At 48.5% G+C, this 27,310-nt stretch overlaps 1 protein-coding gene across 1 annotated transcript in view; it reads left to right on the forward strand.

Annotated features, from left to right (window-relative positions):
• Nucleotides 1-27,310, forward strand: part of NPC1 (NPC intracellular cholesterol transporter 1) — a 46,152-nt gene that overhangs the window by 17,205 nt on the left and 1,637 nt on the right. The window contains exons 5-23 of the mRNA XM_005898875.2: nt 1,308-1,475; nt 2,239-2,488; nt 4,206-4,279; nt 4,817-5,187; nt 6,399-6,625; nt 8,989-9,089; nt 11,278-11,380; nt 14,335-14,524; nt 15,342-15,524; nt 16,922-17,036; nt 18,752-18,879; nt 18,975-19,115; nt 20,670-20,759; nt 21,141-21,331; nt 21,875-21,990; nt 22,633-22,762; nt 24,088-24,288; nt 25,530-25,761; nt 26,479-26,592. Coding sequence (XP_005898937.2) covers nt 1,308-1,475; nt 2,239-2,488; nt 4,206-4,279; nt 4,817-5,187; nt 6,399-6,625; nt 8,989-9,089; nt 11,278-11,380; nt 14,335-14,524; nt 15,342-15,524; nt 16,922-17,036; nt 18,752-18,879; nt 18,975-19,115; nt 20,670-20,759; nt 21,141-21,331; nt 21,875-21,990; nt 22,633-22,762; nt 24,088-24,288; nt 25,530-25,761; nt 26,479-26,592 — 3,125 coding nt within the window. The remainder of the gene's footprint in view (nt 1-1,307; nt 1,476-2,238; nt 2,489-4,205; nt 4,280-4,816; nt 5,188-6,398; nt 6,626-8,988; nt 9,090-11,277; nt 11,381-14,334; nt 14,525-15,341; nt 15,525-16,921; nt 17,037-18,751; nt 18,880-18,974; nt 19,116-20,669; nt 20,760-21,140; nt 21,332-21,874; nt 21,991-22,632; nt 22,763-24,087; nt 24,289-25,529; nt 25,762-26,478; nt 26,593-27,310) is intronic.

Genomic DNA, 27,310 nt, shown 5'->3' on the forward strand with positions numbered 1-27,310 from the left:
ACATACATAGATAAACAAAATGTGGTATATCCATATGATGGAATATTATTTGACCATAAAAAGAAATAAAATAAGGATCCATGCTGCAACATGAATAGACCTTGAAAACGTCATGCTAAGTGGTAGAAGCCGGTCACAGAAGACTATTCATGATTCAATTTATATGAAATGTCCAGAATAGGCAAATCTATAGACACAGAAGTAGATTAATAGTTGCTTAGGGCTTAAGGGGATGGGGAGATAAGGGAGCATTAGTTAAAGGTCCTGGGTTTCTTTCTTAAGGTGATGAAGATGTTTTAGAATTGACTGTGGTGATGATTTCTCTTATCTATGAATATGCTAAAAGCCATCAAGTTATAACTTTAAATTGGTGAATTGTATGTGAGTTATCTCAATAAAGGTATAGAAAAAGGAATTTGTAACTAAATACAGCTCATTTTAAAAACTATAAAATCTGAATGACAGGTAATCTTAAATGCAAGTAGAGAAAAGGTGGAAATCACCTCAGTTGGAGATTTTCTGTCCAGCAAAGCTAGAGGCCCGAAAGCAGTAGGGTTATCACGGTTCTGAAAAAAACTATTGCGCTAGCTAATCTGCCCTTCAAGAATGAGGGTAAAGCACAATGAATTTCCAAGTACCTCTCTAAAGTTTAGGGGAAGAAGGTTTTAGGAAGCTTCTAACAAGCAGGGACTGGTGATTGAATGTTAATATACTAGTGTACTGCACTGCGTGGAGCACAAAGAATCAGACACGACTTAGCAACTAAACAACAACAAAAACAAGTAAGACCCATTACTACTGGTTTCTTACATGCAGGGTGCCATTGACATCGCTAGTTCTTGTGTCTTTATGCATACTAAAAGCTCAGTTCATTCACAGGTGAGCTCTGTCCCGAAACCAGTTTTTACCCTGGAGGTTCCGTCATTCACCAGAGATAGTTTCTTGGAACGAGCTGCACTAGCTGAAGAGGCCCTGAGGGTCTTGCTTCTCCCTCCTTGGCCTTCAGTGTGCTCTTCCCTGCACGGGGGTGACACTTCTCCAGGCCCCTGTGGACTGGGATGGCCACGGCTTGTCCTGCCTTTGATTTTAAGTTGCTTGGAATCTGGCCTAGCCTGTCGCTTGCAGGGTAACAAGCCAGTGTCAGAGGTGACCTCCGTTCCTTCCCTCAGTGGTTGCTGTCTAGACTCCCAGCCCCTGCCTGCAGTGTGTCTGTATTTCCACGTTCACACGTAAGAGGCCCCGTGTAAGCTCTCACCTGGTGAATTCCAGCAGCACGGTTTCAGTCTTCTCCCTTCCTCCCCCTCCAGCCATGTACAATTCCTGCCGGGATGTGGAGGCCCCCTCGAGCAACGAGAAGGCCCTGGGGCTGCTGTGCGGGCACGAGGCCAGCGCCTGCAACGCTACTAACTGGATCGAGTACATGTTCAACAAGGACAATGGCCAGGCACCCTTCACCATCACCCCCGTCTTTTCAGGTGGGGACAGAGACCCCCCCAGCCCTCCAGGTTTGGTGTATTGAACTTAACGGTTTTTTTAAAGCCCAGGAACCCTAATGTGCAATAGGAAGATGAATTCAGATCAGGAGGTTTTGGAATTTCCTCCAGCAAGAGGTAGCTGGAGGGGTAACCCCTGGGTTATCAGGGGCTGGATGAGTGGGTGGAGAGGAAGAGTTGCCTTCAGGTGCTGATACATACTTGAAGGAATAAGTCATTTGTAAAAAAAAAGAGCCTTTTCAAAAAATAAAAGGGATAAATGACAAGGACCTGCTGTACAGCACAGGCAGCTCTGCTCAGTGTTACGTGGCAGCCTGGATCGGGGGGAGTCTGAGGGAGAATGGGGACATGTGTCTGTATGGCTGAGTCCCTTTGCCTTTCACCTGAAACTGCAGCACTGTTAATCGGCCATACTCCAGTACAAAATAAAAAAAGGAGCCTTTTCAGAAGCTCTGCCTTAGTATTAAACTAGCTCCTCAGTGGAGATAAACATTTGATTGGAAGTTTACACTGAAATGTGGTGGACTTGAATGTTGGTGAGGAACCCTGTGCCTAAAGTTATTGAGGTTAACTTAAAATTTTGCAGTTTTGCATAACGCGATCACCCAGAACCCTCAGTCTTTCTTATTCTTCTGGTTGCATGACTTCTTTCAGTGTGCTTATCATTGGGTTAAAATATAATTTAGTACAACCCTTGTAACTAATTTTTTTTTAATGGAGATTCTCAACACACTCCTTCTCACAGATCTTCCAACGCATGGGATGGAGCCCATGAACAATGCCACCAAGGGCTGTGACGAGTCGGTGGACGAGGTCACGGGGCCGTGCAGCTGCCAGGACTGCTCGGCCGTCTGCGGCCCCAAGCCCCAGCCCCCGCCCCCTCCCGTTCCCTGGAGAATCCTGGGTCTCGACGCCATGTATGTCATCATGTGGAGCACCTACATGGCTTTCCTGCTCGTGTTCTTTGGAGCGTTCTTTGCTGTGTGGTGCTACAGGTAATCTGTTTTGTTTCCCAGCCCCCCAGACAAGAACAGCAAACTTAACCCAGTGGCATTTTTAAGTTTTCACTTGGTAGACTTTGGTTCATTAGAATAAGAACAAAGTTCTGCATTAATACAATTCCATGACTTGCTTATGTCCTGCAACTAGTCAACAATCAAAAGCCTATTTAGACATTGAGATGTTTAAAGTTAGTTTCATTGGTTTATTCAAAATGGTGTGTGATTTAAAAGACCCATGCTTTAACAGAAATTCTACTGAGCCAGATCTGATTCAAATCCTTTTAAATGCGATACTGTAGTCCTTTTAGATACCTGCGTCTTGACTTAGGACAACAGGTTTATTTAAAACTTTGTCTTTTGAAATAATTGTAGACTTACTAAAAGGGTGCAGAAATAGTTTATTTATATCTCTACTGGCTTCCTCTAATGTTACCACTCACATCACCGATAGTATATAATTTAATCAAAACCATGAAAATAACATTGGTATACCATTATTAGTTAAACCACAGTGTTTTTTTAAGTTTTACCAGTTTTTCCTCTAAAGTTCTTCCTTTTTCTGTTTCAGGACCCCATGTCACATTCACTTCTTGTTTTGTTCGTCTCCTTCAATCCATGACAGTTGCTCATCTTTCCTTTTCTTTTATGACCTTGACACTTGTGATGAGTGCTGGTCAGTTATTTTGTAAAATGTATCCCGATTTGGTTTTATATGATGTTTTCTCATGATTAGGTGGAGGTTTTTGACAACATCACAGATGTGATGTGTCTTTCTCAGTGTATCATGTCAATGCCTTATGCCAGTATGTCTCATCACTGGTGATATTAGCCTACATCATTTGGTTTAGAAGGTGTCTTCTGGGTTTCTCCACTGTTAAGCTACTGTTCCTTCGTTTGGAGTTCATAAACATCTTTTGGGAGCTGTGTTGAGACTGTACTGACACCTCATTTCTCCTCAAACTGTCGTCCACTGATTTTAGCATCCATCCATGGGTCTTCAACACTTAACTCCTGTGGTTTTTGCCTAATGGTGACATTTGTTTTCCTCATTCCTTCTCCATTTACTAACTGGACTTACTCTGTTATTCCTTCTCCCCTACTTACTTAACCAATATTTATTTAGTTATATTTACATAATGGACTTAAAAAAAAAAAAGCAACTGTGATCTCTGTTTCGTACCATCATTTATGTTTTTGCTCAAATCTTCCGAATTTTGACCATTGGCAGCACCTTCTGCTGGCTCCTGTGTGTTTCTTAAGCATGCCCTCACCTTTCTCAAGCTTGTTCTTTTTTCTGGAATCACAGGATGTTTTCAGTATTTTCCCTGCCCCAGCCCTAGAAGCACCCTCTTCTGCAAGGAGCCCTGGTTCCTTTCCCTGGAAAAGGGTGTTTAGAAACCAAAATGTAGGCACCAAATGTGCTCGTTGTTCCTGGAGTGTAGTGTTCACTGTGTTTTTAAAGGACCTAAAACTTTTAAATGTGAGTGAGGGCTGCAAGGTGAAATTATCTTCTTAATACCTTCTTAAATTTTCCCCTGAGACTAGTGAGCAGAGAGGCTCGGAGCAAGGGAACTTCGGGAAAGGAAGGGACCAGTTAGGAAGGAAGCAAACAGGATGAGGAAATAAGCTTTTAATAGGGTTGTGGGACCGTCAAGAACAGTCTCATGATGCTGAAGTCCACTAACATGACTTATGTGCTTTTATCTTTCAGAAAACGGTATTTTGTCTCTGAGTTTACCCCCATTGATGGCAATATACCTTTCTCTATAAACGCCAGTGACAAAGGTAGGCACATTTGTACTTAAGTAAAAGGGTTGGCACCGTCGGCAGGAGAGTGTTTCTTTCTTTAATGTTGACACGCCTCTTCCGGGAGCGGCACTGAGCTCGTGCTGGGGACATGGCTGTGATGGAGACAGAGTCCCTCTGTTTGCGGCCCTGACAGCTGGAAATGGGGTGGCGGATGGGAATCGCCTGGTTCATAATATCTGTAGAGTGATCCTGGCCTGGGGTGAGAGCAGTGGTGCAGGAACAGTTGGAGGGAACTGCTTTGGCTGGAATGCTCAGAGCACTTGGCTTTTCCGAGGCTTATGTATGAGTTCTGTACCTCTCGGGGAGGGGCTGGTGGTCACTGTGGGCAGGGCCGCTTCTCCAGCAGACAGGTAGCTGGGCAGGGTGGGGGACGGTCTCATGCACGTCCCTGGGTGTCCCTGTGCAGCTGTGAGTCTCGCCGCATGCAGTGGTAGCTAACACTCTCCCTGTTCCGACTTTCAGGAATGGCTTGGCTCTTAACCTTCACCCTCCCTTCCTCTCCTGCTCTTCCAGGGGGGCCAACCTGCTGTGACCCTCTGGGTGCCGCCTTCGAGGCCCATCTGCGGCGGCTCTTCGAATGGTGGGGCTCCTTCTGCGTGAGGCACCCCGGCTGTGTCGTGTTCTTCTCCGTGGCCTTCATCGCCGCCTGTTCCTCAGGCCTGGTGTTCATCCAGGTCACAACCGACCCGGTGGACCTCTGGTCGGCCCCCGGCAGCCAGGCGCGCCTGGAGAAGGAGTACTTTGACACGCACTTCGGGCCCTTCTTCCGCACCGAGCAGCTCATCATCAGGGCCCCCCACACCCCGCCGCACATATACGAGCCCTACCCCTCGGGAGCCGACGTGCCCTTTGGGCCTCCCCTTGCCGTAGACATTCTGCACCAGGTAGTTGGCTCTTGGCAGAAGCTACTTCCCAGGAACCCGGCACCGGGCTAGCTTTTGACCAGTTCACTTGATGTGGGTTTCGGGCTGACTGTGATGGTTTATCTAGTAAACCTTAATGATAAGACACTTTTCACTTACTTTCAAAAAAGTGATCAGTGTTGAACTTAATGAAAAATTTACTGTAGACCACTTTTGTATTTATTTCATACAGTAGGTCTTGCTTGAAATTGAGAAGAGCATGTTTCTATTGAAACAGAATGTATTTATTAATATATTCACCTTAGGAACTTAATAATTTTTTTTCTGCTAGTAATTGAAAAGTAATACACCAGGATCCAAAGGGATAAAACTTCCTGTGTGGTCCTGGAGACCTTGGAGGGGCTGCTGGGTCACTTCGGACTGCCCCCCGCCCCCACCCCGCAACTGCAGGAATGACCTTGTCACTGCCTGAATGTGGACTCCCGGCTTGCGTTTGGAATAAGATCCACCCCTTGCTCCCACAGAGTCCTTTAAATCTGCCCATCCTCCCTTCCCACACTCGCCCTGGAGAGCGATCTGTAAATTAACTGCCTCCGACTTATTTCTTACTCAACAGTTGTACATTTGCATACTTTTTCCCCTCAACATTGCTCTTGCCCTACAGAATGTCTGATAGCTTGAGAAAACATCAGCATGTTCCCAAGAGTCTAATAGAATCTTTTGCACCCGGTGACCGTCACTTTCTCCCAGCTTGTTCCAAAAGGTGCACACGTTGTCATTTACCTCCTGCAGTGTATTTGTATTCGCTACTAGAAAATAACAGGAATATACGTAAATAAGCATAGTATGGAGCGAGGTGGTGGTTGTTGGGGATGGGAGGGCCTGTCAGGAAGACCCAGCAGATGACCCTGGGCTCCCCTTCGTGGTCACTGTTTCTCCAGGTGGGAGGGCACGTGTTGGTGTGTCCTGCACTGGGATGTGGCCTGCCGTGGTGTCCCCTCCCCCTCTCAATGAGTGCCCCAGTTTGCTGATCCTCAGCAAAATTATAGTAAACTTAAAAATATTTTCATCCTCATTTATCTCAGTCTTCTGCCCTGTCTCAGGAAGGAATTTCCCCAAAGACTCTTTTATCCTCTAACCCCCATCCCCCCCAGAGCAGTAAGAGTTAATCAGCATCTGAGGGAAAACCGATGTATTTCTGGCTTTGTTTATTTTAAAAAATCCTCTTTCAGGTCCTTGACTTACAAACCGCCATCGAGAGCATCACTGCTTCTTACAACAACGAGACTGTGACCCTGCGGGACATCTGCGTGGCGCCCCTCTCGCCATACAACCAGAACTGCACCATCCTGAGTGTGCTGAACTACTTCCAGAACAGCCACTCTGTGCTGGACCATCAAGTCGGGGATGACTTCTTCGTGTATGCAGATTACCACACGCACTTCCTCTACTGTGTCCGGTACGTGGCGGGGGTGGTCCTTCCTCCGTCCCTCCAGCAGGTGACAGCTGCCGTGGCCACACACCGCTGTAGGTGCTAGAGCCCCGGCAGGGAGCAAACAGCAGGACCCTCAGGGTGAAGCGATACTCGGCCTGATGCCAGGTCGAGGCAGCGCCAGGTCCAGGCGATGCCATGGGAGAAGGAAGCGGGGCAAGGGTGGGCTTGCAGGGGAGGTGCCATTCCAAGTGCAGCGGAGCCTGCTCAGCGGAGGGGAACAGAGGGAGCCTGTGAGAGTTGGGGAAGAGCTTTCCAAGTAGACGGGCAGCAGGTGCAAAGGCCCTGAGGTCGAGTGTTCACCGTGTGTCATCGAGGTACCTCCCAGCCCCTGACTCCCTCCCAGCTGGATTACACCTAGTTGGATCTGCCACACTACCCCAAGCATTTCTGAGCTGGTTTCTTGGTGAAAAGACAGGAGCCTCTAACTCCTTTTCTTATCTTTCAAATATAAATTGATTTCACAACACTGACTTTTCAAAACGTGTGGCGTCCCCTTGAGGAGTGGGGGCCGGATTGCGGTTCAGTTTAGATGGGATAACGCTGAGGTTGCTTTGCTTCAGAGGCTTGTCTGGCTATACGGGCCAGCTTGTGGTTTGAGTTAGTCACAGAGAAGCCACACGGGGTGACCTGTGAGGTGACCTTTAGGCCTGCCCTGTGGCAGGAGGAGCACTCGCTTCTCTGCCCTCCCTGGATGCCGTCACTTGGCCTGACCTGGCCCACAGAAAGTTGTTCAGCCACTGAGACAACCGCTGTGGCTGTTCGTTCATTACAGAAGCAGAGAGATTGCTCCCTGTCACCTTTGAACGTGCTGCTCGATTAACCACTCTCCATAGCCAAGTGCTCTGACTTCCGGCCCAGGTCAGTGACCTGAGGCTCCGTTTGTTGTTACTGGAGTGTGGCTGACTCCAGGCGCTTCTGCTGTGTTTACTGTCCTCAGGCGGTCACCTCTATTAACACGAGCCTGTGAAACAATAAGTGTAGCCCATGTGCCCCCAAACCAGCGTTCTCTGAAGGGCAGGTAGTACAGGGCAGCCAGGGGCGGTTAGAAAAAGTATTATATAACTTTAATATTTAAATAAAAAAGTTATTTATTTTACAAAATAAAACAGAATTTTGGTAGCAGGGGAGATGGGTGTATTATCCAAGGGGAGCGCGGTCTGCCCAGGTGTGGAAACATCACTGGGAGCATCCCCTCTCCTGCAAGGCGGGCTCTGTGTGGTCTGTGGTCACGCCTGTGCATCTCTAGCTTTCAGCTCCCTCCTCACCTTCCAGCTTTCTCTGGGCTTGTCCTCTGGAGGGAGGCCCTGCTGGAGCCCGGCCAGCCCAGAACCACTCACAGGCCTCCTGCGTTCCCTGGTTAATACCCGCATCAACACCTACCACTTATGGGCTCCCTGGACTCTTCCTCACATGACTCTGTGGATGTTAACTTCACGATGAGCTCTCAAGCCTGCGATGTGGTGGCATAGCCCCACGTGTGTGGGTGGACAGAACCCGGCTTCTGGCTGCAACCCTGTAGCCTGGTTAGCCCTGAGCATTGACCTGACCTTCCACGGCCTGAGTCCGTCCCCTGGCACTGAAGGGTGGTGGTTTAGATTATACATGAGGACCTTCATGTGTGCCCAGAGTCCAGCTGACATCTGTCCTGAAACGCTGGTTGTCTGTCTGTCTGCCCTACAGTGTTGGCATCGCTGCCTAGTCTCCAGACCTCTCTCTGCTTTGCCACTGAGTTATGTTTGCCAAACAGTTCTTGATCTCCCTTTCCTTTGATTGTTCCCAGGTGCCGACAGAATAAAAACCCCAACCACTGGTCAAGACGCGTACCCCTTCCTTCCATTGCTTCCCTCTTTATTCCCAGCCCCATCCCCTCCTTGGGAGGCCCCCATCATGGGTACCCCACTCGCAGACCCAGGACTTCCTGTGGTCTCTCAGGCCACTGTCTGTTCTCTTCTTTCCTCGTCTCTTTTCTTCTCTTCCTGCTGGTATGGTGCCTGGAAGCCTTCACCTCCTCCTGTGCAGGTGAATTCCCCCTCCTCCTCAGAGACCGGGTCTGTACATAAACTTCTGTTTATAGTGACAGCTTTCACCACGTATTAGCAGCTCCCTCCTCTGTGCACCAGCTGATGTTAGCCACATCTCACTGTATTTACCTGCCTCTCTCTCAGCGACTCTCAGCAACCCAAAGCAAATACTGAACTGGATCATTCACCCAAGGGGACCTCAGGCCCACATTCTTAATCAGCCTCGTGACTGTTGTGTAAACATCTGGGTCTCTGTGTTGTGTACAGGTTGTTCTAACTGTAAGGTGTTCTCTGAATTCCTGGCAGGGCTCCTGCTTCCCTGAATGACACCAGTTTGCTCCACGATCCTTGCCTGGGGACGTTTGGTGGCCCAGTGTTCCCATGGCTTGTGCTTGGAGGCTACGATGGTAAGTGAGAGAAGCTTTTATTCTTCTTACTGGATAAAGCAGTCTTGGTTCTGTCATTAACACTGAGGTGGTAATTATGAGGATTTCATCAGTCAGACACTCATTAATTACCCAATATACTGCATCCCAGATACCATATCTCCTTTGGCTTTTGGTTTTGTTGTGCATTTGGAAGAAGTGGTTTTTTGCCATTTTTAGGTTACTTTCTGGGAAGCTGTCAATAGCTAAGGACATTTTCCCAGAACAGCGTCACTGTTAAATCCACATAATATATTGCTCAGTTTCAAGTTCATGGGACCCTTGAAACTCATCAAGAGAGCCCCCAACGAGTCCATGGACCTTGGGTTAAGGACATCAGTAATGGAGGAGAGACATGTGAGATATAGGGGGAAAGAAAACAGATTTTTTTTTTTCCTTCTAAACCAGTTGGTTAAGGAGTCAGACACTTCCAGTGGGAGGAGCAGTGGGGCTTTGCTTAGATTACTCCAGGTAGATGGGGTAATAACTCACGTGGCAGCTTTGGCTTCTGAAGCCTAACAAGCAGCTCAACAGGTTTTTCTCCAGCCGGTTGAACAGGCCAGATGTTCATCTTATCTGGTGGGAAGGGAGATGTTGTGAGCTATAAAGTAATTTTTAGATGGAGAAGGCATTTCTAAGCAGGACACACAATGCGAAGCCACAAAAGGAAACCCTGATGAGTTTGACTGTGTGAGAATTTAAAGTTCCCGTGTAGAGAACAAACATAGAATTTTAAGAAACCAAACAAATGGCCAACTGGAGCAGGAAAAAAGTTAGTATACATAACAATGTTTCCTTAATACATAGAGAGCTCTTGAGGAAAAAAGACAAGGTCAGCCCCCCAAAAGAAGTGGGCAGAGCCGTGTGCATGTTAATAAGAGAAGAAGTACAAAGGGCTTTTAATGATATGGAGAAAATGCTGAACCTTACTCAAGCTAGTGAAACACCTCTCACTTCAGCCTTTTACATGACAACAGATTAGCAAAGATCTAAAGTCAAAGCGTTAGTCACTCAGTGGAGTCCAGCTCTTTGAAACCCCATGGACTGTTGTAGCCTGCTAGGCTCCTCTGTCGATGGGTTTTCCCAGGCAAGAATGCTGGAGTGAGTTGCCATTTCCTCCTCCAGGGGATCTTCCCTACTCAGGGCTCGAACCCGGTTTCTTGCATTGCAGGCAGAGTCTTTACAGTCTGATGGGCTTCCGTGGTAGCTCAGATGGTAAAGCAGAGACCTGAGAATTTGACAAAACGCTGTGTGCATGAAACCCTGCCATGGGCAAACTGCATTTTGGTGGGAGTGTAAATGGTTTTAGAATATAAGCGCTAGGAAGGTTGAGATTTTTAACCTATGTTGCTTATTAATGTATCCACAGTCCCTAAAATAACACGGGCACACAGTAGGTCGCAGCAAATACTTTGTTGAATAAAGAAATGAAAAACAGGATGGCATTTTTGGAAGGCAGTTTGGGAGATCCATCCAAACTAAAAATGTACTTTTTTTTTTTTTTTTTTGGATTCTAAGTACTTGTAAGATTTGATCCTACAAATATGGATTTTATGTGTTAGAAATATCCGGTTAATTTTTGTAGTAATTCTACTTATAACCAAAAAAAAAAACAAACTTGCAAAGATATCCATCAACTGGAGTGGAGTTAAACTGTACTAGAAAACATCATAAGCAGAAACAAGAATAAGGAAGTGCTGTGTCTGTTAAAGCAGCATTCTCAGGATATGAGTTTAAAGGCAGCATTTGCAGAAGGGTGTGTTACTATTTGTGTGAACAGGAAGGCAAGGGGAAGCCCGTGCTTGTGTGTGTGGACTGCGGCTGGTAGGGGCCGCAGCCGTCACGGTGCGAGGAGGAGAGCTAAGACACAGATGGGAACCACCTTTCCGCTTTGTTTGAAATCGTCACCCAGCACGTGCTGGGTAGTCATGGTGATGGAATGACAACCGCGTCTACCTTTGCTCGAGAGTCCCCTTTTCTCCCTAGCTGAACTACACAAGCGCCAGGTCAGGTGACCTCCCGTTATGTTCCACAAGCTCAGGCGTGTTTAAGCTTCAGCTCCATGAGAAACCGGGCACCTAGCCAGCTTGTGATTTTTCCCCTCCTCGTATTGATCTGGTTTTCTGCACGCTTGTAATCTGCTTTTTGATGTCACCTTTTTCCTTTCTAGATCAAAACTACAATAACGCCACAGCCCTTGTGATCACCTTTCCTGTCAATAATTACTATAACGATACAGAGAAGCTCCAGAGGGCCCAGGCCTGGGAAAGAGAGTGAGTTGCTCACAGGGTCGGTAAACCAGCTGCTCTTCTCACGGGAAGGTGGACGCTAGCAGAAAGCATTTATATGATGTTCAACTAAATTAACCAACATCAGATCTAAGTCATGCCATTTTTTTCACTTGGTTCTAGTGATGCTGTGAAAACAAAAAATCTATAAATAAATTTACTTGTAAACATTCTTTAAATACATAGTCCTGCAACAGGAATGCACAAGTATCTATGCAGAATGCTCCTTGTGTTATGTTCTAACAGCAAAACCTGGGAGTAAGCTAAATGTGTATTCGTAAGGAGAAGTATAGTAGAATGTTATGCCGTCATTAAAGATAGTGAGGTAAGTATTAATAAATGGTTCAAGAATTATTAAATAAAAACTGTGGTCAGCATGTTTGGGCAAATATATGTCATGCATGCTGTCCACGCCTAGAAAGGGTATCAAGTAAGTGCCCAGGAACCGGTTAGCTGTGATGTAACCTCTGAAGAAGGGGGAGGGGGGCCCAGGAGAATGGGACACTGAACAGCTTTGTTGGGATATTCATATACCATACAATTTACCCATTCGAAGTGTACAGTTGAGTAGCTTTCAGTGTTTTCACCGACGTGTGCAGACATCACCATGGTCAATTTTAGAGCATATTCTTTACCACAGACAGAAATCCCATCTCCTGTAGCAGTTTCCCTCCTAACACCTGGCCCTACATAACCCTCAGTCTACTTTCTGTCTCCATCAGTTTTCCTGTTCCAGACTTTATATGGATGGAATTACATACGAGGGCTTTCCGATCTGGCTTCGTTCACTTAGAATAACGTTTTCAAGGTTCATCCAAGTTGCAGCATGTGTCAACACTTTATTCTTTTTTATGGCAGAAGATCATTCCATCCTATAGATAGACCACATTTTGTTTATCCACTCATCAGCTGATGAACGTGTGCGTTGTTTCTCGGAAAGTTACTCAGTTGTGTCTGATCTTTGTGACCCCATGGACTGCAGCCTGCCAGGCTCCTCTGTCCATGGGATCCTCCAGGTCAGTTCTCCAATTCTCCAGTGGAGTGGGTAGCCATTGCCTTCTCTAGGGGATCTTCCTGACCCAGGGTTTGAACATGGGTCTCCCTGCGTTGCAGGCAGATTGTTTACCACCACCTTTGACCATTAGGAATAATGCTGTAAGCATTCACATGCAAGTTTTGTGTGAACATGCCTCCATTCCTCTCTTTGTGTGAATGCGTTTTCCTCTCTCTTGGTTGGCATACACCTAGGAGTAGACTTGCTTGGTCATACGGTAACCCTGAGGAGCTGCCAGACTTTTTTTCCAAACTGACTGCCCCAGTGGATCTTCCCTCGTGGGCCAGTGCTTTAGACTGCTCTCCCGCGGGTTAGGGAGCTCAGATCCCCCATGCTGTGCAGTGCAGCCAAAAAACCAAGTGATTGCACCATTCTGCATCCCCCCGGCATGCAGGGAGCATTCACATTTTCCACCCCTCGCCAGCACTTGTTATTATTTGACTTTTTTGATTCTAGCTATCCTAGTGGATATGAACTGATATCTCATTGCAGTTGTTTTTTTTTTTTTTGTCCACACTGTGCAGCTTATGGGTTCTTTGTTCCCCAACCAGGGCTTGAACCCGAGCCTGGCTGTGAAAGCACGAAGTCCTCAGCACGGGACCACCAGGGAATTCCCTCACTGCGGTTTTGATTTGCATTTCCCTGGTGACTAATGAATTCGAATACCTCTTCATGCACTGATGCCCATTTGTATTAACTTTCTTGGAGAAATGTTTGTTCATATCCTTTGCCCATTTTTTGACTGGTTTGTTTATGTTTTTATTATCGAATTAGAAGAATTCTTAAATATTCTGTAAATCCTTTATCAGATCTATGATTTCCAAATACCTTCTCCTTTTCTCTGGTCTGTGTTTTTGCTTTCTTAATGGCGTCTTCTGAAACATAAACGTTTTTAATTTTTATAAAGTCCAATTCATCTGTCTTCTCTTTTGTTACTCATAGTTTTAGTGTCATAGCTAAGAAACCATGTCATAACCCAGGGACCTGGAAGTTTGCACCTATGTATTCATCTGACAGTCATGGATTTAGCTCTTACATTTAGGTCTTTGATCCATTGAGTTCTTTGTATATGATATGAGTTTGCATATTGAATGTAAATGCACTGCGTTCATTTGCATATGGATGTCCAGTTGTCCCATACCATTTGTTGAAAAGATTATTCTTTCCCCCCATTGATAGCCTTGCCACCTTTATTGAAAATTAGGTGAAAATACTTGGCGTATTTCTGGACTCTTAGTTCTGATCCTTCGTCCTGTATGCCTGTCCTTAGGCTGGTAACCACAGTGACTTGATTACTGTTGGTTTGTAGTAAGTTTGAAATTATGGAGCGTGAATTCTCCTACTTTGTTCTTCTTGAAAAACATTTTGGCTGTTCTGACTCCAGTGTTCTTGCCTGGAGAATCCCAGGGACGGCGGAGCCTGGTGGGCTGCCGTCTCTGGGGTCGCACAGAGTCGGACACAACTGAGCGACTTAGCAGCAGCAGCAGCAGGCCCCTTGCAATTCCATAAGAATTTTAGAGTCCATCTGTCTTTCTGTAAAGAAGTCAGCTAGGATACTGATAGGGATTGCATTGACTCTGAGATCAATTAAAAAAATTTTTGTTCCATGAGCATCTATCTATATTATAATACACTGCACTTAGAAATCATTCTTAGTAAAAAATGAAATGAGACTATGAAGTAGTTTTTAAACTTGGTCCCAGCTTGTTTTAAGTGGTAGAAAACTCAGCATATCTGGAACTTTGTCATCTGGCGAGTATAGAAAGTTCTCATGAGGGAGAAGGGTTAAGTGTGGCTTTTGTGTCGTAAAAGTTAGGAAGAAGTTCTTCACTAAGCTGTCACTCAGTTTTTAACTAACAGAATAAAATTTTGCTTACCCTTTTAGGTTCATTAATTTTGTGCAAAACTACGAGAATCCAAATCTGACCATTTCTTTTAAGGCTGAACGAAGCATTGAAGATGAACTAAACCGTGAAAGTAACAGTGATGTGTTCACTGTTCTGATCAGCTATGGCGTCATGTTTTTATATATTTCCATAGCCTTGGGGCATATCAAAAGCTGTCGCAGGCTTCTGGTAAGTGGGTGTGTGTGTGTGTGTGTGTGAGAGAGAGAGAGAGAGAGAAATGGCAGTACATAGCATGATGTCATGTTTTTGCCTCTAAGGCAATGGCATCCCACTCCAGTACTCTTGCCTGGAAAACTCCATGGATGGAGGAGCCTGGAAGGCTGCAGCCCATGGGGTCGCTAAGAGTCGGACACAGCTGAGCGACTTCACTTTCACTTTTCACTTTCGTGAATTGGAGAAGGAATTGGCAACCCACTCCAGTGTTCTTGCCTGGAGAATCCCAGGGACGGGGGAGCCTGGTGGGCTGCCGTCTGTGGGGTCGCACAGAGTCGGACACGACTGAAGCGACTTAGCAGCAGCAGCAGCAATCCTAGTTCATTATGTTCAGAACTGCCTTAAATTGTCCTGTGCTTTTTTTGTTTTTTGGCCATACGACTCAGCATCTGGCATTTGGGGTCTTCGTTCCCCGACCATTCCCCCTGCAATGGAATCATGGAGTCCTAACTGGAGGTTGTCAGTGTTTTAACTGTCACATTTTCTGCTTCCTGCCCTTGTTTTCTTTATTTCCAAATTTTTATCTTCAACTTAAAATTTATTTCACCTAATTCATTTTTTTCCCCCCTAATTTGCCATCACCTAAGAATGTAGGCTCATGAAATATGTGGCTCAGGAAGACCTAGACAACTGTTCATGTCTTCTCTCAAACCTTGAACTGTACGTTTAAATCTGGATGGGCAATAAGCATGTAAAAAGGTGAAAGCGAGGACCTGTTAGGAACAGGACAGAAAACACTAAATGATGATTTATGTCTTTGTGGTATCTCCAGGTGGATTCGAAAATCTCCCTGGGCATTGCCGGTGTCCTGATTGTGTTGAGCTCAGTGGCCTGCTCCTTGGGCATCTTCAGCTACATCAGGGTCCCCCTCACCCTCATTGTGATAGAAGTCATCCCATTCCTCGTGCTGGCTGTGGGGGTGGACAACATCTTCATCCTGGTCCAGACCTACCAGGTACGTCTCAGAGCCTCGCAGCGTCTGACCAGGTACCAGGCTCCCCATGCACGCATGCTGGCTCCACGCAGGGTCCTGTGAACATGACACGTGGAGGCTTCATTTCCATGCCTCTGAGTACTTGCTTATTACCAGGCTCCCCGTGCACGCATGCAGGCTCCACACAGGGTACCTGTGAGCGTGACACATGGAGGCTTCATTTCCATACCTCTGAGTGCTTGCTTATTACCAGGCTCCCCATGCACACATGCTGGCTCCACACAGGGTACCTGTGAGCGTGACACATGGAGGTTTCATTTCCATGCCTCTGAGTGCTTGCTTATTACCAGGCTCCCCATGCACGCATGCTGGCTCCACGCAGGGTACCTGTGAGCGTGACACGTGGAGGCTTCATTTCCACGCCTCTGAGTACTTGCTTATTACCAGGCTCCCCGTGCACGCATGCTGGCTCCACGCAGGGTACCTGTGAGCGTGACACGTGGAGGCTTCATTTCCACGCCTCTGAGTACTTGCTTATTACCAGGCTCCCCATGCACGCATGCTGGCTCCACGCAGGGTACCTGTGAGCATGACACATGGAGGCTTCATTTCCATGCCTCTGAGTGCTTGCATATTACCAGGCTCCCCATGCACGCATGCTGGCTCCACGCAGGGTACCTGTGAGCGTGACACGTGGAGGCTTCATTTCCACGCCTCTGAGTACTTTACCAGGCTCCCCCATGCACGCATGCTGGCTCCCCAGGGTACCTCTGGCGTGTGCTTGCTTCATTTCCACCTCTGGTGCTTGTTCTGGACCCTTTGAGACCAGGAAGTATAAGACCCTTCTCTTTGTTTGGTTGCATAGATACAAAGAATTTAAATACATGCAGCATGCATGCAAAAAGTGCTAATACACTTGTGGAAAATATTTTTGGCACAGCAGCTATTAAAATGATTCAACATAGTGTAGAAGAAGGAAGGACTTGAAAAAGTGCTATTAAAAGGCAAAAGGTCACATACGACCTGATGTAGAAGATGCTGTCAGTCCGTTGGTTCTCCCAGGGTCCCTGTCCTGCAGGCCTTACCTGGGCAGAGGCCCCATGGCACCTAGGAGTGTTATTTAAAGGTTCAGCCACTTGTAGCCTATGTTGCATGTATTTTCCTGATAACCTGATTCAATCCTTCCTTTAGCCTCTCACCTGTTCCCTTGTCTCTGGGCTTCAGAAATACCCTGAATGAATCAACATGAAAAGTTTGGGGTCTGCACCTCTTTATTGTATAAGGTTTATAAAAAAGTAGATGTTGACAGTCATTTTTCTTTATGATCAAGCTAACACAAGGCAGCCAAGAAGCAAAGAGGTGGCATTGTAATTGAGAAATGTCAATGTTGCATGTTTCACTTTTTTTTTATTTTTAAGAGAGATGAACGTCTTCAAGGGGAAACCCTCGACCAACAGGTGGGCCGGGTCCTGGGAGAAGTGGCTCCCAGCATGTTCCTCTCATCCTTCGCAGAGACGGTAGCGTTTTTCTTAGGTAAATTACTCTTAGAATTCGGCCAGCTCAGTGGTGTGCTGAGCCTGGGTGTATCAGTACGCCCCTCTGCGTTCTTCCTTTGTTAAGCTGTATCTGTAATTGTAATGTATCAGAGTGGACCACGAAGAGGATCGGTGGCAGTAACCTTGGGCACCATTAGCAAGCGTGTTCTCTCACGTTGTTTTGGGATGGTGTTGATGTGGTTGGTTCAGATACCTAGGGCTCCTGTCCCTTCCCCTTTTGGGCTGCTCTGGTGAGTGCTGGGATTTGAAAATAGCAGCCTTGCACAGCCACGAGTCCTCCCAGCAGCAACTCCACAGTCACAGGCATTAGCCCTCGAGGTGTGTACCCTGTTCCTGAAGGTGGTCTTCCTTCTCAGCACACTCAGTTCATGGGGAAGCACCCTTGTGCCTGAGCAGAGGGTCTCGAATCTTCCTTCTGTACAAGGAGCCACGAGCTGAAACACAACCCAGCGTTCCTATCTTCTTTCACGTGGAGAAATCCAGTAGGCCCCTCCCTGCCCCGTGTCTGGTGTGTAGTAAGAGAACACTGGCCACGTCCTCTGCACAGGACGCCGGCTAGGATTGCCCCGTAAGTCCAGGGAAGACACACGGTCTGTGGTCACAAGTGGAAAAGTCTCCAGGGGCCCCCGGGCGCCTTACAAGGGGCCGCAGGAGGGATGGCGCGTGCATGGTCTTCGGACTCCTGCACCATTAGCGCACGTCCTCCTCCACTTCCACGAAGCAGCACACTGTGGGGCCTGGGCCCTGTGGCTCCTTCTGATAGATGCGGGCGCCAAAAAGTTACTTCCTTGCTTTCTAGAAAGCCAGCCAAGTGTGTTGGTGACAGCAGCTGACCCTGGGCTTTAAGGTTGGAGTGACTTTGTGAGAACAGGAGGAGTTGGGGGTCGGGGGGACCCCGTGGCTCCTGTTTATAAGAGGCCAGCCCAGTGCTATCAGGGTCAGTTTTCTTAGCAACGTTGTGAATCTAGAGTTTGTTTTTTTTTTTTCCCCCGCTCAAGTGACGCTGTGACTCTCATTGTTAAATATTGGCTCCTTATGTTTTTTTTAAATTTCTGATACTGGAATTGGAAATGGCAGCCCACTCCAGTATTCTTACCTGGAGAATCCCACGGACACAGGAGCCTGGCGGGCTGCAGTCCAAGAGGTTGCAAAGAGCTGGACACTACTGAGTGACTGAGCGTACATACAGCATACACACAAAATGGGTTGATATACGTGTGGCCCATGGGCGGGCAGTGTTCAGTTTCTGAGTCTTAGTAGCCTAGAGGATGCTTACAGGCAGCACCCTCATCTGATTGTAACTAAACCTAGAGACTGAAATACCGTCCCTCCTGTGGACTGAATCACAACAGATCCCATAAGCAGTGACCTGTGTTAATGGTTCTCAGATGCTGATGTGCATGCGTTTGCTCAGAGAGCGTGTTAGATGGGGCCCTAGAATTCTGAAGAGTAGAATTAGGGTTGAATTTCCATCGTTTTGATAAAGTGGGATGGATCAGGTCCCCGGAATCTGTTTTTAACTCCCAGGGTGGTCCTGGTGTGACACCCGCAGACAAAGTGCCTTTGGGAGCGGGAGGTGGGGGTCTCCTCGTGGGCTTGGCTGCTCTGGGGCCTCGTGTTCATCCGTGCACATGCGTGTGAGGTTGTGTACCCTCAGCCGGGGAGGATGTGACCTCTATCCTGTCCCCGCAGGAGGCCTGTCTGTGATGCCGGCCGTGCACACGTTCTCTCTCTTCGCGGGCATGGCAGTCCTCATCGACTTCCTCCTGCAGATCACCTGCTTCGTGAGCCTCCTGGGTTTGGACATTAAGCGGCAAGAGGTAAGTGGTCATCAGGACAGCAGCCCGTTTCCTTTGAGTCTGGAGTCTGGCTGAGGCAGCCGGAGGGTGACCTCTGTCTCCCTTGGCCCCCTCAGAAGAACCAGCTGGACGTTCTCTGCTGTGTCGGGGGGGCGGCAGACGACGCGGGCATCCAGGCCTCCGAGAGCTGCTTGTTCCGCTTCTTCAGAAACTCCTACGCGCCGCTTCTGCTCAAGGACTGGATGCGGCCCCTCGTGGTACGAGCCTGTCTGTCGTGGTGTCCCCAAACAGACTCGTCACCTGCCTTCTGAGAAGTCACCTTGGGAAGGGTGCCGACAGCTGTTAAGTATACATACGACAGTGCATGGGACTTCGCTGGCGGTCCAGTGGTTAGGACTCTGCTTCCACTGCACGGGGCGTGGGCTTAGTCCCTGGTTGGGGAACTAAAATCCCTCATGCTGTGTGGTGTGGCCAAAAAAAAAAGCCATAGCAGATATGTACAAATATATAACATATTTTTAGCAGTCAATAGAAACAGGAGTTTTTGGGGCTTTGGGTTTTTTTTTTTTTTTTAATTATTACAGATTCTTAGAAAGTGACAGAGTAGCACAGAGAGGAACCTGCTGCCTTTTGCCCAGCCTCCTCCCCCGGTCTTACGTAATTGTAGTTGAGTATCAAAACCGAGAGCTTGACACTGGCACAGTGTGTGTGTCTACTTCTGTCAGGCTCTCACCTGTTGCAGATTTGTGTAAGCAGCACGGCCGCCAAGATAATAAATTTGTCTCATCACTCTTGTCCTCACCTTCAGTGTCACACACACCCTGCCACGCACACACACACACACACACACACACACACAATAATAAATCTGTCTCATCACTCTTGTCCTCACCTTCAGTGTCACACACACCCTGCCACACACACACCCGCACCCACACCCACACACCCACCACCCCCCAGCCCTCTCCCTCCCTGTACTGTCCCTTGTTCCCAGCAGCTGAGTAGGAGCGTTTCATAGTTTCCATGCTGGATATACCCAATAGCGCGATAGTGTATCACGTCTCTGCTAAAAGCGTAAATTCATTCGGGTAATAGTAATATTTAACGTTTATTGAATACTTGGTCTGGTACTGTGGTCAGTACAGGGTGCTGCACTAAGTTATGGGTTGATTATTCCTAGAGTTTTCTCATGTAATTCGCAAAACTATCTGATGCTACAAGTCTAATTTTTCCTGTTTTATTGAGAAGGAAATAGAAGTTCAGAGAGGTTAAATGACTGCCCCAGGGTCACTCAGCTTGTCAGAGGCAGAACTGGGATTTGAATCGGGTGGTTTGGCTCTAAAGACCGTGACTTCAGCCACTGCCCCGGACTCCTTGTTTTATTAGTATGTCATTTAAATTTGCTTTTCAGTTTAGGAGAGTCCTGCTTTTCAGTTTAGGAGAGTCCTGTTTTGTGTGTTTAAGATATGTTTATGTTCATCTGTTTATGTTTTTTTTAATTCATTTTTGGCCGCGCTGGACCGTTATTTCTGCTCGAGGGCTTTCCCTGCTTGTGGTGGGCAGAGGGCTACCGTCCACTTGCGGTGCGTGGGTTTCTCACTGCAGGGGCTTCTCTCATCGCAGAATGCGGGCTCAGTAGTTGTGACACCCAGGCTTAGTTGCTCTGAGGCATGTGGGGTCTTCCCGGGCCAGGGATCGAACCCATGTCCCCTGCGTTGGCAGGCAGGTGGTTTACCACTGCACCACCAGAGAAGTGGTTATGTTATTCCGCTCATGACAGCTCTGCCTCTGTAACTCACTTCTCATTCCAGGTGGCAGTATTTGTGGGTGTGCTGTCGTTCAGTATCGCAGTCCTGAACAAAGTAGAGATCGGATTGGATCAGTCTCTTTCAATGCCGGATGTAAGATGCTTTCTCTTTCATTCTAACTTGTTTGGCCCGCAGTGAATACATCTTCCCGAACACACACGGTCGTTTCGGCCTCTGCCGGCTTCTGAACACAGGTGCTGGCATGCTCTCCCACGTCACAGGGACTGCCCTGGGGCTCTGCCCACTAACCTGGGCCTTCTGAGTGCTCAGGCCTTGGGCGCCGCTACAGAATGTGAGCAGCCGGTCTTGACCTCATGAGGTGCCCTCCTAAGGGTGGGACCGACGGGAGAAGCCCCTGGGCCCAGGGTGGGGAGGGGTGCCGGCTGTGGAGGGACTCAGGAACCTGGGCTGGAGGCGTCTCGGCTGGCAGGATGTTCACGCCGTGTCCCGTCGTCCACGCTCTCTCCCTCTCAGGACTCCTACGTGACGGATTACTTCCAGTCCCTGAATCAGTACCTGCACGCAGGCCCACCTGTGTACTTCGTGCTGGAGGAGGGCCACGACTACACGTCCACGAAGGGGCAGGACATGGTGTGTGGGGGCCTCGGCTGCAACAACGACTCGCTGGTGCAGCAGGTCTTCACGGCCGCCCAGCTGGACAGCTAGTGAGTACCCCAGCTGCGGACGGGCACCTGGGCCTCACGCCTCTCTCTAAAGACAGCTTGTCTGGAAAGTCTGTCTTGCAGAATGCAGGCTGAATCTAGCTTGACATGAGCAAAACCTCTCAAAGGGCTAATTAGACTTTTTTTGGTTTAAGCAACAACCATTTTATTTATTTTTTAACACCAAAACATTTTGTCTTAGGATGTAGTCAATTAACAATGTTGTGATGGATTCAGGAGAACAGTGAAGGGACTCAGCCATACGTGTACATGTATCCATTCTCCCCTAAAACCCCCTCCCATCCAGGCTGCCACATAACATTGAGCAGAGTTCCATGTGCTATCTTTGTTAGTTGTCCATTTTAAATATAGCAGGACCACCTTATATAAGGAAGTCTTTCCCATTAAGTACTAATGTGGTTTGTCTTCTGACTGGGTGGAATGAGAAGGTCTAGAAAAGGAAGTTCTGAATTTCAAGAAAAGGGACTGAAACTGGAGACTTCTCCTCGTGGTGGCATCCGTAACCCTTTCTCTCCTGTTCTCTAGCACCCGGATAGGCTTTGCCCCGTCGTCCTGGATTGACGATTACTTTGACTGGGTCAAGCCTCAATCATCTTGCTGTCGCATCTACAACAGCACGGAGCAGTTCTGCAATGCGTCGGGTACTTGACCCTTCTAGATCTTTCCCTCTTTTCTGAAAAATTTTAAGCTTATTGTTTAAAGATCATTTGCATGTCCCCTCCACTTCCACCTGTTTTTATCGGCTATCGCTGGGTCTCATCCCCCTGTCCGTGTCCCCTTCCTCCGTCGTCCACTCTGGAGACACCCCATTGTCCCGTCTCCTGCCCGCCATGGGGCTGCAGGCTGAACCGGGTCAGGGGACTCTGGTTTTCAGGTTTCCTATCTTTTCCCAGTGACGCCGACGGCCTCTCTTGATTGCTGTCTGGCTGTAGCTTGTCACGGGCCTGCTTTCTTTTGTTTATCACTATTGCCCTATGGTTTTATAAGACTGTTGAGGTTGTCCTAGAGTTTTCTTCATAAAAACATGGAAGCGCTGTGCTCTGGTAATAACATACTGAGGTTGTCCTTAAAGCAGGCAACCTGCTTCGGGGAAGGAAATTTGTACAGCCTATGTTAGGGGAAAATGGGACTTGCACTTCATTAGACTACAGAGATCACGTGTTTGAAGCTTTTGGATCAGCAGATTCAGGAGAAGACCTCCCGCCATTTCTTTATCATTATTTTAAAATGTTTTAATCTAGACACCTGTCCTTCTCACTTGGGTCCTCTACCTGTTTGCACAGTGGTCAACCCTACCTGTGTCCGCTGCCGGCCGCTGACTCCAGAGGGCAAGCAGAGACCTCAGGGCGCAGACTTCATGAGGTTCCTGCCCATGTTCCTCTCCGACAACCCGAACCCCAAGTGTGGCAAAGGGTAAGGGAGGCTGAGCCGTTCAACTGCACGCCAGAGTCCCCTGTCATGTACGCTGGGAAGCTGGGGGTGGGGGAGGGGCTGGGTGGGCATGGTGGGCAGGAAGGCCCTATTTTCTGCCATGTGCCACCCTGTGCCCACCCTTCTGTGAAAGCAGAGAAACCAAACCGCCTTTGAAGAAAATTCGTCCTTCCTTACTCTCAGATGATTCTGACTGGTCTGAGCATTCGGTCCCAGGCTCCCCTCTGTGTCCTGGCCCTCCTGGTGGCGCAGAGGACTCTGAGTCCTGTGCAGGCTTCCAGCAGGATGGAATGTGAGGAGGGATGCGGGCATTTCAGGACGTGAAAGGGTCTGTCCAGTTGTGTGTGGGGCACATGAGACCGCAGGTCTGTCCTGGTGATGTTGCCTGGGGTAGAGGTCTCGGTTTTTCTGTCCCCTCTGTGCTTCTTGCCAGCCTGTCTATACATGAGCTCTTGGGCTGCCCCACTTCCCCATCCAGCCAGGCAGAGTTCCCATGGAAACAGGAACTCTGGCCCAGAAATAGCAGAGATGGCTGAGGTCTGGAGTTGGGGGGATTCAGACAGAAGGTGAGGGTTATATTTACATTATAATGGTAAATGCTGGACATCCCTGTTTTTCATTAAGAATACATAATATGACCCGAGTTCCATCAGTCACGTGTCATGTCTGCGTTTTGGGACCTAGGCTAGCTACCGTGGGAGAACTGTCCCCCAAAACAAAGTAGGAATGAACCTTCCATCTTGATCTCCCTGCAGACTGAACACTCAGCCTGCATAAACAAGTCAGAGTGAATGCAGCTCTTTGGAAGGCAACAGCTGCCACTCACAGGGAGTGTCCTTTGCGCCCGAATTGTGCCTGGCACCTCACTGACACTACTGCGTTTACATACAGCCCTGCGAGGAGACGGTGGTGCACCCATTTGCAGATGGCACTGCAGCCGAAATTTAGTAATTTTACCCCGGGGTTCCAGGACTGAGGATGATCTCAGGGCCCCCTGACTCCAGGGCCCCCGTCCCCTCCTGCCCCCTGTTACACAGCATGGCTGGGCACACACTCTGTGAAAAAACACATTAGCAGAGTAGAGCCAGCTACAGAAACGAGCAGCTGCGTGCAAAGAAACTAAAGCAGCAAAGTGTGGGAAAGTGTAAGCCAGACCTTCCTCTTTCCTATTTGAGGGCTTCCCTGTCCCTGAAATTGACAGCTGGTCTGACCCGAGCCCAGGGTCAGGTGATCCCACTAAGCTTGGTTGCCCAGATCCTGCAGGTGCAGCATGAGGTGTGGCCTCTGACACCGCTGTCTTGTCACAGGGGACACGCTGCCTACAGCGCAGCCGTCAACATCCTGGACAACGGCACGAGGGTGGGAGCCACGTACTTCATGACCTACCACACGGTGCTGCAGACCTCGGCTGACTTCATCGATGCCATGGAGAAGGCCCGCCTCATCGCCAGCAACATCACCAGGACCATGAACCAGCAGGGGGGTGATCACCGGGTGTTCCCATACAGGTATGGTGTACACGAGGGTGTCCTGGGGAGCGGCCCCACACACCGGGGCTTCCTTGCTGGTTGGCGGGGGGTGGAAGGGTACAGTGCTGACACTTGGCTTTCCTTCTGACCCTGGCTCCATCCTGAGCTTGGGGGAAGCCTGTCGCTGGATGTGGCGTCTAGGCAAGGAGAGCCGGATTGTGCAGCACCTGCCAAAGTCTGAAGGTGGAGCTCACCCTGCAGAACAGCAGTGGGGTGCGGGGGTGCGGGCGCCTGGGAAGCAGCTCCACAGAGAGGGCCCAGCAAGGCAGGGCTCCCGATGCAGATTACTGGAGATGGCGCCTTTATAAAGAAAATACTGGGACTTCTTTGGTGCTCCAGTGGTTAAGACTTCACAATTCCATTGCAGGGGGCATGTGTTTGATTCCGGGTCAGGGAACTAAGATTCCACATGCCAGAGGGGTGTGGCCAAAAAAATTAAGAAAATATTTTACGAAATACTGAATTTGGAAAATATAGAAAAGTAGGAGAAACAAGTGATTTCCCCACCAACCCCCGGGGTCTCAGTTCAGGGAACCTTGACTTTTTCCTGACAGAAGGCCAGCTTGTTGTCCTGTGGAAGGAGCTCTCAGAGTGGGTGTCCTGACCTCTAGGAGGAGCTGGTTAACTTTTCCAAAATGGCATTATCTCCTCAGGTCCTGCATAGACCCTGTTTGGAAGGGAGTAATCCTCCAGAGAGACCAGGGCTTGTTTTCCCAAAGTACCATGAAATATTCTTTATAGATGAATGCCTGCAAAGTAGAATGGGGGCTTCCCTGATGGCTCTGCAGGTAAAGAAGCCACCTGCAATATAGAAGATGCAGGAGACACAGGTTCGATCCCTGGGTCGGGAAGATTCCCTGGAAGAGGGCATGGCAACCCACTCCAGTACTCTTGCCAAGAAAATCCCATGGACAGAGGAGCCTGGTGGGCTACAATCCAGGGGGTCACAAAGAATCAGACATGACTGAGCACTCATAGCATAAAGCAGAATGGATCAGGCACATGAACAAAACCTTTATATAAGATACACGTCTACGAGGCCCTACTTTAGGCATCAGTGGTCAGAGGTCCAGCTGAACTGCCAAAGACGAGTCTTACAAAAACAGCGAAGTTTCCCGTGAGGCCTGCCTCTCAAGGTAGCTTCATTTCGCAGTGGCGGCAGGATGAGTAAAGCTTCCCGGAGAGAGAACGAGCAGTAACAGACCCCTCTCCCCTTCCAGCGTGTTCTACGTCTTCTATGAGCAGTACCTGACCATGATTGACGACACCATCTTCAACCTCAGCGTGTCCCTGGGCGCCATCTTCCTGGTGGCCGTGGTCCTCTTGGGCTGTGAGCTGTGGTCTGCGGTCATCATGTGCGCCACCATCGCCATGATCTTGGTCAACATGTTTGGTGTCATGTGGCTGTGGGGCATCAGCCTGAACGCGGTTTCTCTGGTCAACCTGGTCATGGTGAGTCCTGGGGGAGCGCTCGGCCCTCACTCCTGTGCCACCGATGTGCCTTGTTTCTTGGGGTGAAAGGTCAAGGTCAGCTCTTGCTTTTGGTGCACACGAGCAGTTGGACGTGGTCACGTAACAATTATGGTGTGACCTCACGGTCTGGCTGAAGTACTCTGCCTGCATTATTCTGAAGGGTGAGTTGTTGAAGTATGTAGCCTGATGACAGCAAGATGTTCCATTTCCACTTGGAAAAATTGCCCCTTCTGAATGGAATTTTCTGACCAGGACTTTTTGCCTCTCATGTAGTTACCAGTTGCTTTTTAAGTCTTAAATATATGCACATCTGAAAAAGTATGAACAGAAGCTAGACCAGTGCATGTGCCCTTCAGATAGGAGAAGAACATGCTTCAGGGGGAGTGGCAGTCAGGAGCCCCTGCTAGAGAGATGACAGCGTGCTGCCTGGGTCGGGGCTGCGAGGGCCTTGAGAGGTTGCAGCCGCTTCCCCCAGAGAAGGCCGATCTGCTGGAGGAATCTGGAGGTTCCACGGGCTTCCCAGGACAGCTGATGTGGGTGCCCCAGGGGCTTTGTCTTACAAGTAGAAGGGGCTCTGCTCAGGGCTCCTTGACCCCCCAGGGTGCCCTGGTAACCACAGATCCCCGGGAGGGGGGTGGCTGCCTTTACCACCTTTAACCGGAGCAGAGCAGTCCTCACGGAAACACTTTATTTCAGAGCTGTGGCATCTCCGTGGAGTTCTGTAGCCACATCACGAGGGCCTTCACGGTGAGCACGAAGGGCAGCCGCGTAGAGCGGGCGGAGGAGGCGCTCTCCCACATGGGCAGCTCTGTAAGTACCTCTGAGCAGGCCACCCGGGCAGGGACCTCACCATGAAGGGCCCAGTCAGGCAATTGAGAGCTTCTCAGGAGAAGAAACTTCACCATGCAAAATTCTGAAAACAGAATTTGTTATCTCTGACTCAGCGGCAGTACCTCAGGATTACAAGTTTTCAGGCAATTCAAGAAACTTGCATAGAGTTGTGTCTCGCATAGAGCTCTAGCCTGGAATTCTTTAGGACTGTTCCCTTTGGTGACTCCTTTGCACAGTCTGGCTAAAGCAGGAAAACAGGTTTGATGTGAGAGGCACTGAAAACCCAGGCCCAGCCACGAAAAGCTGGCGAGTGGCCACACTTGGAGCCCAGTGTGGTTTGTGGGTCAGGTTGGCAGAATCTATCTTCTCAAGCTGAGCCAGGACACAGGGCTGGACTGTGAACCAGTTCCTTTCCCACCATAGAAAATACTGTTATAGATGAACAATGAAAAGTGTGCAATAGCATTGTCTAAAAACATAATGTACATACCTTAATTTAAAACTAATGCTCTTGGGAAAATGGTGCTGATAGACTGGCAAGGTTGCTATGGGGTATATGCAGAATACACAGCTTTTATCCTTATTACACCTTTATTTTTTTTCAGATTCATAAGCAGCAGATAAAACAATTTAGGCAGAGCCAAATGCGCTTATCAGTAACTCTGAAAGCTGGGGTTCAGTCCCTCATTACCTTGGA

The sequence above is a fragment of the Bos mutus genome, chromosome 24, assembly GCF_027580195.1.
Source record: "Bos mutus isolate GX-2022 chromosome 24, NWIPB_WYAK_1.1, whole genome shotgun sequence".
In the NCBI taxonomy this organism is placed as follows: domain Eukaryota; kingdom Metazoa; phylum Chordata; class Mammalia; order Artiodactyla; family Bovidae; genus Bos; species Bos mutus.